Source organism: Ruditapes philippinarum, unplaced genomic scaffold (assembly GCF_026571515.1).
Source record: "Ruditapes philippinarum isolate M1 unplaced genomic scaffold, ASM2657151v2 ctg34_1_1_1_1, whole genome shotgun sequence".
NCBI lineage: Eukaryota > Metazoa > Mollusca > Bivalvia > Venerida > Veneridae > Ruditapes > Ruditapes philippinarum.
Window position 1 is genome coordinate 478670 of NW_026863663.1, and position 14216 is coordinate 492885.

General features: G+C 31.2%; 1 protein-coding gene across 24 annotated transcripts in view; it reads left to right on the forward strand.

Moving 5' to 3' along the window:
- The first annotated feature begins 3080 nt into the window (after positions 1-3080).
- Positions 3081-14216, forward strand: part of LOC132722900 (serine/threonine-protein kinase pakB-like) — a 43096-nt gene continuing 31960 nt past the window's right edge. For 13 of the 24 annotated variants that reach the window (XM_060707492.1, XM_060707493.1, XM_060707499.1 and 10 more), the window contains exon 1: positions 3081-3680. In XM_060707492.1, coding sequence (XP_060563475.1) covers positions 3597-3680 — 84 coding nt within the window. In that variant the 5' untranslated portion in view covers positions 3081-3596. The remainder of the gene's footprint in view (positions 3681-14216) is intronic. The other 11 variants (XM_060707504.1, XM_060707507.1, XM_060707509.1 and 8 more) reach the window with 1 other exon arrangement.

Here is a 14216-nt window from a genome sequence, read left to right on the forward strand (position 1 = left end):
AGAGCAAAAACTTGCTCAGGTAAAAATCTTCAAACAATTGTTGAAACTGTTCCCTAAAAACAACAATCGATCTTTCGCAAATATCTTCACTGGCGATGAGACGTGGGTTATCTTTTATCAGCCCAAGCGAAAGATACATAACAAAATATGGGCAACCAAAGAAAGTCAAAGACCTTGCATAGCAAAACCCACCATAAGAGTCAAAAAGGTCCTTATTTAATTTTATTTACCAATCAAGGTCCATGAATCAAATTGCCGTACCAAAGGGGGATAAATCTGTAGATGTCAAGATAAACAAAGGCTAGGTCCTTCATAAATTAAAGAAATAGTTGAAAAATCGTCGACCAACAACAGGTCTTCGTAGTGTCAGGTTGTTGCATGACAATGCTTCGTCACACAAAGCGGCAATTGTATGAGAATATCTGAAACAGGAAAAGGTTGTCGAGCGTCCTCACCCTCCTTATTCGCCAGATCTTGCCCTTTTGACTTTTTCCTATTTCCGAGGCTCAAAAAAACACCTTGCTGAAAGAAAATATCAAACCGAAAATTCTCGGTTCGGCTATTTTCCAGTGTCTGAACAGTATACCTATGAAAACGCAATTAAAATTGGATTAAAAGACTAAAACTGTGTAAATCACATGGTGGTGAGTATTTCAAAGGACTGAGTAAATTATTGTTGCACTGTTTGTTAAGCACTTCTGAAAATTGACCCAGTTGCATTCATATTTGAACACCCCTTGTATGTCTTATAAACAGACTCCATCAAACCAAGTGTGAAATTATTAGTTGATATTGTTGTTTTAATTGTTTGTTTAAAGTATATCTTGTCAACCTTAGGCAGGTCCAAGACTGTGATTGTGACAAATGGTATCAAATGTTGACCTCTCAGTCCAGAAATAGTGCGCTCTAGCCTTGTTTGGTGGACGACTTATTTACCTCTTATGATATTAGTACTGATAAGTTCTAAGAAGCAACTTTGAGAGTAGTTGAAATGTGCTTTGAAATTTGGAAAAAACTGTGATCCTCTGAAGCATTAATCACAACAAAATTACATCATCCCTCACGCCCCCTAGCACAGGCTTGAGTTGAGCTTCACTCAATTTTCAACAATAACTGATTCCGAAGGACCAGAAATATAGAACAACACTGAAGTGAAGTACGAGCAACATAAATGAGCTAAAATAACTATGTTTAAATTTAATTATAATTGTATTATACAGAACAGCTGTAGTAGGAGATTTTAACGAAATAAAGGGTAATAACTCTGTATTGCTTGTCGTTACCAATTTAAAATTCCGAAGCAAGAAAAGTTATGTTCACTTTAAGACATGCAAACTGTGAGAAAATAATGCGAACACCTTCTTTCTATTTGGTCCATGTTTACTGCTTAACAAAATACACGAACGAATGCTAATGATTTAAGAGTTTAAAGATTGACTTTACAAAACAGATATGCTTTGTTTTGTTTGTATGGTAACTTTTTATGGACATCGTCAATAACTATTACTCCTTATATAATACTGAACTTATCTGAAATATTAGATACAGAAAACTACATCTTAAGGCGATAATTTATAAACAAAGTCTTGTTTTTGTTTCTTTACAAAGTAATTGTATGTATATGAATGTTCCTAGGCAAACATATTATTTTGTGTAAAATGATTCTGGAAAGGGGTGGTCCCTCGGAAGTAATGAACACAACAAAATGCATCAAAAATGAGCCGTGTCACGACAAAACCAACATAATGGGTTTGCGACCAGCATGGATCCAGACCAGCCTGCGCATCCGCGCAGTCTGATCAGGATCCATGCTGTTCGCTTACCAACCCAATAACAAGCAGAGAAACTGATAGCGAACAGCATGGATCCTTATTAGACTGAGCGGATGCGCAGGCTGGTCTGGACCCATGCTGGTCGCAAACCCACTATGTTGGTTTTGTCGTGACACGGCTCAAATACAGTCTTGGTTTTATTTATCTGTTCACGGGAGAAGTGAAAAAGTGTAACATCTTTCAGGCCACCTAACACCGGTTTAAACGATATTCAACCTTCAACACTGAATTTAATGGAATCAATGATTCTAAACAACGAGAAATAACGGGGCAATTTTTATAGCTTCCTGAAATGACGTTCGGAACATTTTTTTCTACAGCCACCAAACAGAACTTTACAAGTGTTCTATTGAGCAGGTAATTTGATTTATACATCTCTGGTTAATTATTTAAATGATAATGCCACATAACGTTTGCAAGACTGGATTTACATATTGTTATTATAGTTTTATTGTTGTTGTTGTTTTTGTTGTCATTACTTAAAATTAAGGCGTGCTATTTGTGCTTTGTACAAATATATGCATTTAAAATATAAAGTTTTAAGTATTATAGGTAATGTTGTTATAAAATTTTCGGCCCAGTCCTTCTATATTTACAATTTACTTGGTTTCTAATATCAAGATGTTAGTTTGTATTGTAATGTTAATATGTACATTTCTAATTTTACCATTAAATTTAAATAGTTACCGAAGGTAATGTTTCAAGATTTTAAACGATAAGGTCTAAGTGTCATATACTAGTATAATGTGAATTGTACAAAGAAAATGTTGTAGTTTCTCTAATCCCATGCGACATAAATTTCTCATAAATTTGTTTTATTCAGTGGTTATGCTACATTTATGCTAATTAACAGGTAGAGTTGCAACCCGACAGTTTACTTGGCACTGAAACAGTTGCAGAAATTATTAGTAAATTATAAGCAAAAAGTAAAATGTATCCCAATTTCTAATCAAGATAACTTACAATTTACACATTGTTGTTTATTCTACAATCGATGTCAGTGTATGTTAATTTGATATATTACAATTTAACGTTACTACAGACATATTTTGATATGGTCGACGGATTTTAAAACCGCATTTTCGTCAGTTAAAAAGGTCATCTTGAATTGAACCATTCTTTATTCACATATATCAGATGTCTTATGTATGTCGAAATGAAAACTGTGTGGGGAATTACCGAAATGTCGAGCAGTATTGAAAATTAGTCAAGCATGTCTACGATGTACTTATATACGGCTTATTTGATACTTACCAAACATATGCATAAAATACCCTATTCAAGAGTCTCGCATAACAAATTGAAGTTTATACCTTTAAGACTTCCTTGTTCAATGACATCGGGATATATACGGGTATAAATACAGATATCAGGTATTCAAAGTACTGTTCGATAAGTTAAATAGAAGTAGTGCACGCGGACGTTGTAGTTATATATTGAGGGTTTAACTGATTTTGAAGTTTATGCTGATAAGAAAACAGATGTTAAAAAAAAGATCGGTGTTTAAAGAAAATTTTATATCACAACGTGGTTAAGTGTTTTATTGTAGGTAGATATAAACCTAAGTAAAAGAGGGATCGGTAAGTTCGGAAGCTAATACAAATTATGACGTAATGGGATTTTATATGGAATGTAGGTAAACTTTCATTGCATGGACAAGTTTTTCAACATTGACGGAGCAGCGAAGTGATAAATGCTTTAAAAAGCATTAAAACATTTGTTTTTAATTGAAGACAATTGATATTAATATATAGAATTGACAAAATGTCTGACGGAAGTCTTCAACGGATGTCAGCTAGGAACAAAAAGTTCTGCGAAGGTTGGCTCGAACACAAGGCTCATAGACCGGTAGGTTTACTTTTGTTTATATTCTATAGACGTTATAATATAATTCAAAAATACACAGATGTGTCTATTTTGTGTCAAAAATGCTGCGAGTTTTTATATTTATGGTCTAGAATTTCCATTTAAAATTAGTGCTTTTACGAAACAAAAACAAAATACAATTTATATTTTGGATTAACTCTCGTATCATTTCGACAATCATATTCTAATTATATTGTACGACATTTCACTTGCTATTTCATATTTATTTTACAATATCATGCTATTATCAATTTATAACAGTGATAAAACAATCTTTTCAAGTTGATTGTGTCATCTTTATTTGTACATATTGTCATTATCAATGTATACAATACAATATCCTCATTGTTCATTGTTTTATTACTTTTAAATATAGGTAAACAAAGGTTTGACCAAAAATGTTTTAAGCGTTTTGAATGTTATCTTTTCGTGCTAAATTACAAGTTTCGGCGATGAATTTATTCAACTGATATTCTAAAGGTGCATACACGTTGCTGTCTTTCTTTCCAGTTGTTTATATTTAAGTTAGTTTATTTTGTAGTGATAAATAATTGGTGGTCAAAAAATGTATATAATTGGCCGTTTGTGTACTTCAAGGTTTGATAAAAAAGTTTAAATTAAAGCTACATTGTATTGGTCTACAGTTGGAATGTCAAAATATTAGACACATTCATTTCAGCCTCCTCATTCATGATTTAATTTTAAATTTAATTTTGATTTCGTCAGTTTCGTGGTTAAACGAATTTAAGTGATCGCTTTTGGTCAAATCGGCAACATTCGGAAAATCACGAAATATACCGAAAGTAAACGTACTTGTTATGGAAATATTGCATAAATTGTTCGAAACACCATCTGTTTAAAATATCATTTGAGCCATGTCATGACAAAACCAACATAATGGGTTTGCGACCAGCATGGATCCAGACCAGCCTGTGCATCCGCGCAGTCTGATCAGGATCCATTCCGTTCGCTGTCAGTTTCTCTACTTGTAATAGGGTTTGAAAGCGAACAGCATGGATCCTGATCAGACTGCGCGGATGCGCAGGCTGGTCTGGATCCATGCTGGTCGCAAACGCACTTGTTGGTTTTGTCATGACGCGGCTCATTTATCAATATGCTTGTCATTGTTCACATGAAAACACATCATTATTGTTTTAAGAGAGAACAGATTTCACTTCAGAAGAAGTGAAATAAACTAGAATGTTTAATCATTTAAACTTTACAAAATTGTTATTTTGACAAATTTGTCATACAACATGATGGATAAGAATTTAGTTCATCTCAGCGTGAAAGTATAATGTGTATTTAACTATTACAAAAGATGAATCATCTCCTGTTTTCACTTTTTTTGGTATTATATTTATAAAAAAAGGTAAGAAAAAAGGTCATAGGTCGCAATCTAATCCTTAAATGTTAATGAATACTTATTTTCATTGCGAAAGAAATGTGTTATATTTTTAAATCACCTTTCTTGGTATTATATTTATAAAAATAAAAGAATACCAAAATAAAGCTCTAAGGTCGCAATCTAATCATTCAGAAAACTTTTTTTTATTGTGGAAGAAATGTTTTATATCGTTAATTCACATTTTTAGGTATCATATTATTTTTTTAATGGTAAAAGGTGTCGCACGTTGCAATCTAGCCAAATAATGGATGATGTTTTTTTTTGTATTGTTAAATAACCCTTTTTGAATTTATATTATTATTTAAAAAGAGGGAAAACGATAGCATAAAGAAAGAAAATTGACGTAGATGGCAATCTAGTCCGGAAAAAAGCTGTAAGATGATAATTATTCTCAATCCGGAAGATATGTGTAATATGATTATCTACCAGTCCATGTCCAACACTATCACGTCATCATAATAGTTATCTCATCTCAAAAGACGAATCAAAATTAATGAAACTATATGAGCCGCGTCATGACAAAACCAACATAGTGCGTTTGCGACCAGCACGGATCCAGACCAGCCTGTGCATCCGCGCAGTCTGATCAGGATCCATGCTTATCGCTATCAGTTTCTCAACTTGTAATAGGATTGGTAAGTGAACAGCATGGATCCTGATCAGACTGCGCGGATGCGTAGGCTGGTCTTGATTCATTCTGGTCGCAAACGCTTTATGTTGGTTTTGTCGTGACGCGGCTCATATAGTAAAGTATTGTAATAAGTGTGTCAACATTGATAATAAGGCCAGAATGTATCGATTTTATACTGAATTTTTAAAGACATTTATACCTTTACTATACACATTTTGAAATTTGTTTAAAATGAGCATTTGTTTGAGTCAATTTATAAAAATAAAAAAATGCAGTATCCAGACCAATAATACAGAAGTGTTTATGTTTTATGGTGTTCATTGTTATACATAGAATTTTCTGGTGACTGTATTTAAACAAGTAAAGAAAAAACAACAACAACACGTTATATTGTTGGAAAAACACATCAATGTCTTTTCGATGTGAAACAAATTAAAATTTGATTTTTATATTTCTTACATGTTGCTTAATTGCCTGTGTATTTAACACGGCTGTTTTTGCATAGTTTAAAGCATGTAAATGCCATGTCAATGTCAAAATCATTTAATTAAATTTTGATAGATTTATGTCTTGTTGTATAAAATATTAGTGTGAAATACTCTACTATAGTATTTGATTATACCGTCGAGAAAAAGTGGCTATTTATCGAAAACTGAATATGTACATTGCTCATTGCGTAGTTCAAAGAAATGGTGACTTCTTCTTTACATCAACCAATGATATCTAACTTAAGTCACTTTTTTCAACAATATGACAATATAAGCTCTTTTGTGCGCTTGTAGCGTTATAATAAGTGATTTATGCAACGAGGCAAACAATCATATCCGGGCAATTTGACCAGACGATACTTTAAGTTATTATTACGCAACTTGATGAGCTTTACATGTTACAAAACTACGGAAGCCTGTTTCCACCATCGTCATTTCTATTGATCATAGTTTTTTTTTTGCTTTTTTTTTTTAAAAGAAGGTGAAAGTTTTTCATATGCCTCATTTGGACTTTCCAGTGAAAGTTATAAAGTCTAACTTTTAATAGACGCTTGGCACTAATTTTAATCTTCTACCAAAAATGACCCCTCTACGCCCCCTCCCCCCCCCCCCCGGCACACCAGTTACTGATAAAAAAAGAGATCGACACTGACAAGCATGAACTATATTTTAAATCCCATTAAAGCCCATTATTTTCGTGTGAACTTGACGACGGAATCAAAACTTCCTGGTCTTGTTCTATTGATCTGTCGGGGAATTCCCGTATCGAACACAGATTATTCTACGTCTTACGTAGATAAAACATTTTAATGTTACAACAGATTCAATTGAAAAGGGAAATAAAGATTCAAAATATTTCAATAAAAGGTTTTTAAGTTTCATATGCTTTTTATTACAGTTATGAATAAATAAGGCTATATAATCAAATTTTGCTATCTAAGATTGATATTTACATGGGTTTTTATAGTTTTATTATGTTGTTTACCGGAAACGCAAACACGCAATAATTTATTCACTGCATTAAATACATGTTAAATCAGTATACAAATACTAACAATAAAATAAAATTGGAGTTTGCAAAAAATACAGTATTCATTTTAAAGTTTTGAAATTGCTTTATAATACAAAATCATTTATGCTGCTTATGTTTGTTGTTGTTGTTGTTGTTGTTGTTGTGGTGGTGGTGGTGGTGGTGGTGATGGTGGTTTAAGCGACAGTCTAAATCAGTTTTTAAGTCAAAAACCAGCAAACAGAGTCAGGGTTATACCCCTCAAGCGTTCTTCGATTGTGCACCAGTTCGGCACCATTTTTTTCTCGCAAACAACTAACAACTTCTCCACATAAAAATTATTTAGATAGCCGTGGGGAGCGCATGTTTTTTTTGTTTTTTTTTGTTGAAGCTTAAACTTCATTCTATTTCCTTAGCTTTTTAATGACGGGGTTTTGAAGATAGTTTCTGATGACTGTAGTCATTATTTATCTCTGTATGCTATAATAAACGATGTAACCTTCACACAGCGGCCCTCTGTGAAGCAATTACCTCTTAGAAATAGCAGACAGTTTATTTGTTTCCAACAGTATTAATAATAAATTTAATATCTCTAAAGCAAACACCTCACAACAACAATAGTTATTTTTTCCTTAAATAAGACTTCTTACAAAAATTAATCTCTCAATAACAACCAACATATTTATTTTCCACAAGGTGCCGTTTTGCCGAGGTTGTACTGTATCAAATAAATGCAAAATATTGATTTGAAATCAGTCTGAAAAAATTATTATTCATTTTTTTTGTTCTTTCATTTATGTGTATCGTTTGATGAACCTGACACGTATTTTTTTACTTTACTAAATGCATATTCAACAGTATTTTTAACAAAGTGACAAGCATCAGTTAAATGCTCCGTTAACTGTCCGTTCACCCGTACTAAAATAACGTGGGAAAACTTCCGGGTTTTAAATGTATGAGATATGTTAGATGGATACAGTAGCACGCTGTGATAAATTTGTATCGAATTCACAGTGACATAGGGTTCACCATTGAATTAACCCTACACTTGATTCAATTTTTACAGCCATAATTTTAGTCACTTCCATTTTAAATAACGCTTTTATTTATTATTATTTATCATTACATATCAGACTTTTATTGGCTTTTTTTTCTTCATTTTCATTTTGCAGATAACATAGAGATGTCATTTTATGTAGAATAACTTTACTTGTATACACTTAATTACGTTCGTAATGGGAATTATGAATAAAACACCTAAGAGGAAAACTCGTCGCTAATGTATGTAAACTGTTGGTAAAACCTTTGCCTTTGTATATTTATCTATATTATGCATTTTTATTGCATGCAACAAAAACTTTTATTATGGCAAGCAAATATCTGCAACGCAAAACCTTTTTTTTTCTCACTTTTCGTAATATGATTTCGTTTAATCAGCAATATTTCCTTTATTGCATGGAAAACTACTCATGTAATGCATTAAAATACTTCCCTGTCATTTACTATGGCAAGCAAGTATCTGGAACGTAAAACATTTGTCACGTTTCGTAAAATCATTTCGTTAAATGATTTATATTTGCTTCCGCTAAAAAAATTATTTTGTGTTTATACCTTACCGCGCTGGACCGGAAGACTCCAGTTATTCAAACCCATTTATTCGCCTCTTACGATCACTGAGGGGATAAACGGTGGCTCCAAACCATAGCCTTACAGACTTATTATGTTTATGGTGACCTTTAAAGGGTATAAATCTAAATCTTATTATTTTTTTCTTATAAAATATATTAACAGTAAAATTATATTGGTTCCATAATTATATGGTTGATTCCCGACAAAGTTGTTACATAGAATGTCCTTGTTATTTAACACACATGAATAAGTGTACATAAACAGAATAAAATGTTTCGGAACAAAATATTATTTTGCTATTTTAAGTAGGGTTTATTCGTTTAGCAATGATTTTGTGCATGCGCCACTCGCTTTAAGGCAATTAATTACCAGCTTTATTTCATACAAACATTTTGGCAGTGTTATTTTTAAAAATCCAAACAATAATTTTTGTATCAGATATATATATAGCTTTATACACTTTAATTAAGTGAACGTGAGGAACACGGAAAATGGCAAAAAGGAAGTCATGAATATGATAATTATATGATTCGCAAATAAACAAATTGATATTCAAGGCACAAATCTGACATATAATAACCAAAGTAGATAAATCTACAAAATGATAAATTGGAACATATTTATAAAGCACGTAAGGGAAGCAAAAGTTATCTATGTGGTTATCTTTAGTCCTTGGAAATAAAGAAGATTTGTTATACTCGCCATGAACATTGAATATATTAACGTCAGTTATTCGTATAGATTCGAGAACCTTCGTATATTTCCGTACTGTTTGCTGACATCGAAAATAATTCAAATAGATTAGATAGATATGAAGTTCTCTTTCTTTCTTTTCTATTTTTTTTTGTTTTTTGTTTTTTTTTTTTTTTTTTTTTGTTGCCTTTTTTCTTGTACTTTTTGTGATATCAATAACAAGCAATCGGAACACCTTGACAATTATTCATTTACGAGGCCAAATGAATGTCGCTTACTTTCATACAAAACACAAAATGTGGATTATTAAATAGAATTTTCACGAGTATGAAATAGCACCGGGTAAATTTTAAGAACATATTGCAATTCGCCAAAACTAGGGGACTAAATAGACTTTTCCCAAAGCCAACTTTGACCTACTCGATGGACTTCTCCGTCTCGGTAAACCACTCGTTGTATGAACATTATCTAAAATAAAAAAGCTTGGCTGTTTGGTTGTTTACAAAGGAATCGAAAGATATCAATATTATCATACTTAACCCTTAACAATATAAGATATGAACCTTTTATCAGTTCTTTTTTTTCTTTTTGATTTCTCACAAACTTAACTAGGAACCTTTTGACTTTGTCTCAACCCAAAATCCAAATATGCCACTTAAAAACTTATCGTTTTTATACTTGTATATAAAATATTCAAATTAGGTCAGCGTGTTTTTAAACTTTGCACATTCTTTAAGTTTCTTAATGTCCGTAGTAGAGTGAAAGATTATTCAGCTCAAATATCTAATTTGACCCCAGTGACCAATACGGTATGATAACATCATCTTTATATCCTCACAATGGGGCTTCTGAAAAATGATAAATGATCAAGACCGCTAAATATGGTCATTACAGTACTGTATAAAATATTAGCAAAATATAGTACAGTATCAAAATGACTCATTTCAATCCAGGTAAAATTTAATACATTTTAAGCTGAAAAGTTCAGCGTTTAGAATAAGACCAAGATAGAAACTTAACCAAGTCATCCGTATTTTATAAAATTCACTTAAAGTGAATTGGTCTACAATGGGCACATTTTTCATGAATATTTCAAATATTGATAAATAACAACAGAAATGTATCATTTGGATATTGCTTGAAAATAAAATGTTCAAAGTGATATATTATTAACGTGTATATGGTGAAAAATAATATGTTGTTCTAAAGTTTAAATTCTAAACCTTTCACTATATACCAATTCACTTTAAAGCAAGTTTTAATAATGACAGTAGTAATAATATATAACATTAATACTATAACAGTAATATCATCATCATTATTATCATCATCATCATCACCATCATCATCGCCATCATCATCATCATCATCATCATCATCATCATCGTCGTCATCATCATCAACAACAACAACAACAACAACAACGACAACAACAATGAAAACACTATTAACAACACTACTAAAACTTATCATAGTAAAAGTCATATCATTAATCATTTAATTCATGATAACATTTATTGTTTAAAAATTGTAATTATATGTTACTTTGAAACTTCGAATAATTGTATAGCAACATGAAAGTTAACCATGGGGAAAATTAAAGACAATGCCAGAATAAAACTATGTCGCAAAATTACAACCGCTACAAATATTTACTTTGCCAATCTTCTGTTAAAATATTTCAACATCAACACTTGGTTTAACCTACTGGTATCCTTATCAGCATTTTTAAACTTGGTTGAAATTCAAGTTCAATTCAATATAACTACACATAGAACATTATAGCAAATTTTATTTAATACATAATCTAGATAAGGTGTAAGACAACCGTTCATAGTACAATCATTCAAAATGTTTCTAGAGAAGTTGTTAACGTTACAATATACAATTTAATCAGTTTCTTACTTTCGATGAAAAATATGAATATCACGACAAAAAAAAACCTACAACAACGCACCCCAAAATTGAATATTGAAGTTGACAGATTATTAAGTTCTTTTTCATTTTTTATGACATTAAAGTTTCCATTTCCTGAAGAGTAAGATATCGGCAAAATTGCCTACGAAGAGTATATAATTTTTGACGGACGAGTGTACATTGAAATTCATTTTCAATAATATTCATATTACATTGTTGACATAATCTATATTATCTATTTAAATTCCATAATGCTACTGGATTTAATTTATAATTTTAGTAATAATAATTTGAATCATGTTAATTGTAATTTGATGTTTATACAAATTAAGTATTTTTCAATATTCAAAGTCATACTTATATATTGCAACGTTCTTGTCTACTTAAATTATTAATTTCTGAACGTTTATATCTATTGCCCTTTTTAGTTAATTTCGTTTTAAAGTTGCTGCTATTTCATTCTATTTGTGGAATATGAATACTATTTCTAACCGGTCAAATTCTATGAATGCACGATACATACATATACATGTAATGTTTTATCAATTTATAGCAAGTGCAATAAATGTACAGTCGATTGTCGAGATTCCATTTTAGGATCCATATTGATTATTAGTTTGACACAAAGAAAAGAATGGAAGTCAATAGTCAAAATTTAAAATATATCAAATAAGATATGCAAACTATGTTAATTCCACAGCAATTTGTATGTTTTTTGTACATTCATGGGCAAGTTTATTTTCTCTCTGAAAAAGTAATCCTTATAATGTGACAAAGTATATAGATATATTGATATATTTAAGAAATTACTTCGTAACAAATATTTAAACAAAATCTAACTATAACAATAATAAACTTTTGCAATTAGCAGAAGGTGTCATTTATATAAAGCCTGAAGGATATAGCTGTTTTGGGACGTGAACAATTCTGGGTTTTTTTCTTGTTGTTGTTGTTGTTGTTGTTGAAAAGACAAACTATTAGCCTTTAGCTTTTACGGGCAACTAAAATGAATTTTATGACTTTTTTAATTTTAATGTTTCAAATAATTGTTTTTATCTTATATCGATGTTTCATAAATCGGATTTAGAAAAAAAAACAACATGTTTTCTGAAATTCAACGATACATTTTAGTACATGTACCACAAAAACTGTTGTTTATAATGTTCTATTCTGTTGGGTTTTTTCCCGGTTGTTGTTATCATCCTAAATCTATTTTTGTCAATATGTAAGTTCATAACGTTATGTATTAAATGGTACAAAATATCAAACATAACAACTCCTTTATATACGAAACGAAGTATTGCCATTGATAAAATCAGCTTGAATTATACCAGTATATAACGATAGACCTGATTGAAATAAAATAAAATGTTGCGTGCCATTAAATTTACCTCTATGTCAATAAAGATAATTAGATAAACTCATATCTATTAAAAATATTATTTTGTGTTACTTCCTGGTATTAAAAATATTTTTTATAATAACGTCTTCTATTTTCGTTAAACAGTATTACAAAAGGTTCCCACTTTCAAAGTGTCTTCTTCTTCTTCTTCTTCTTCCTCTACTTTTTTCTTCTCCTTTTCCTTCTTCTTCTCCTTCTTCTTCTTCTTTCCTTATAATAGGGGTCGGTGGTTCTATTCAGGTGCACATTTGTGCCTGAACTAAAGCTAGAAAAAAGTCGCCACATGACCTATATTGTGTTGGTGCGACGTAAAACCCCATCCCCCCCCCCCCCCCCCCCCCCCAAAAAAAAATCCCACTTCTCGTATATATAACTATTTTATATTTTGTTTGTTCAAATTAAGAACCAAGCGTGTCTATTTTGTTTAAACTATCATATTAGATCGAATGTGATACACTTGAAAAACATATTTTATTACACCTTAATGAAGGATTGTGTTTCGTGATATGACGTACAATTGACAGTGACCTTTAGTTGGGGTATTTATAATGACATGTTTTCTTGTATTGAATTTTGATGTAACAAAATGTCAATTTTTTAATGATAGACGAAAAGGATAGAAACGCGACACACTTATAAAATATAAATAGTTATAATCGATGTTTTTGTGTTGTTTTGTTTGTTTTTTTTTTTTTATTTATTTTTGTGGGGACGGGGGTTGGTGCTTTTTGTCTTGTTATTGTTTGTTGTTGTTGATGAATGTAGTTGTTGTTGTTGTTTTACTATTTAGCCTATGATTATCCTGAAACTGGGCAATAGATATCAGAAGATGGTCAAGTGTGCAATGATACTTAACTTACAGAAACGTCCAAACCATTGATACCTCAATTCAACGAATATTATATAAGAATCATCTACATTCAAAACATTTTACATTAAACAGCCATTCATTCATTGAAATTATAATCTCTGAACCTACCTATAGCTACCCTATCAAAACTGGCATGGGTCGTTTGAGGGGAAAAATATTTCTTTGAGAAAGGCTTAAAATAGATCTACGAGCACATGCATGCACGCATATTAATTGGTTATTCGGGGAATGAATGGTTCAAAACAAGTATTGATCAACTGTTTGTATTTAACAGTATGTAAAATTTTGTACCAGTAATAAATTTGACAAAACATCAAACATTAGAACGTTTTCTTTCAAAAGAAAGTACCTGTTAGATAACATCACCTTGAAGTATACCGGTACTGAACGGTAAGCCTGGAAGAAGTATAGCAAAATCTTGCTTGAATTTCATATATCATTATAATAAAGCTAATTAGATAAATACATAT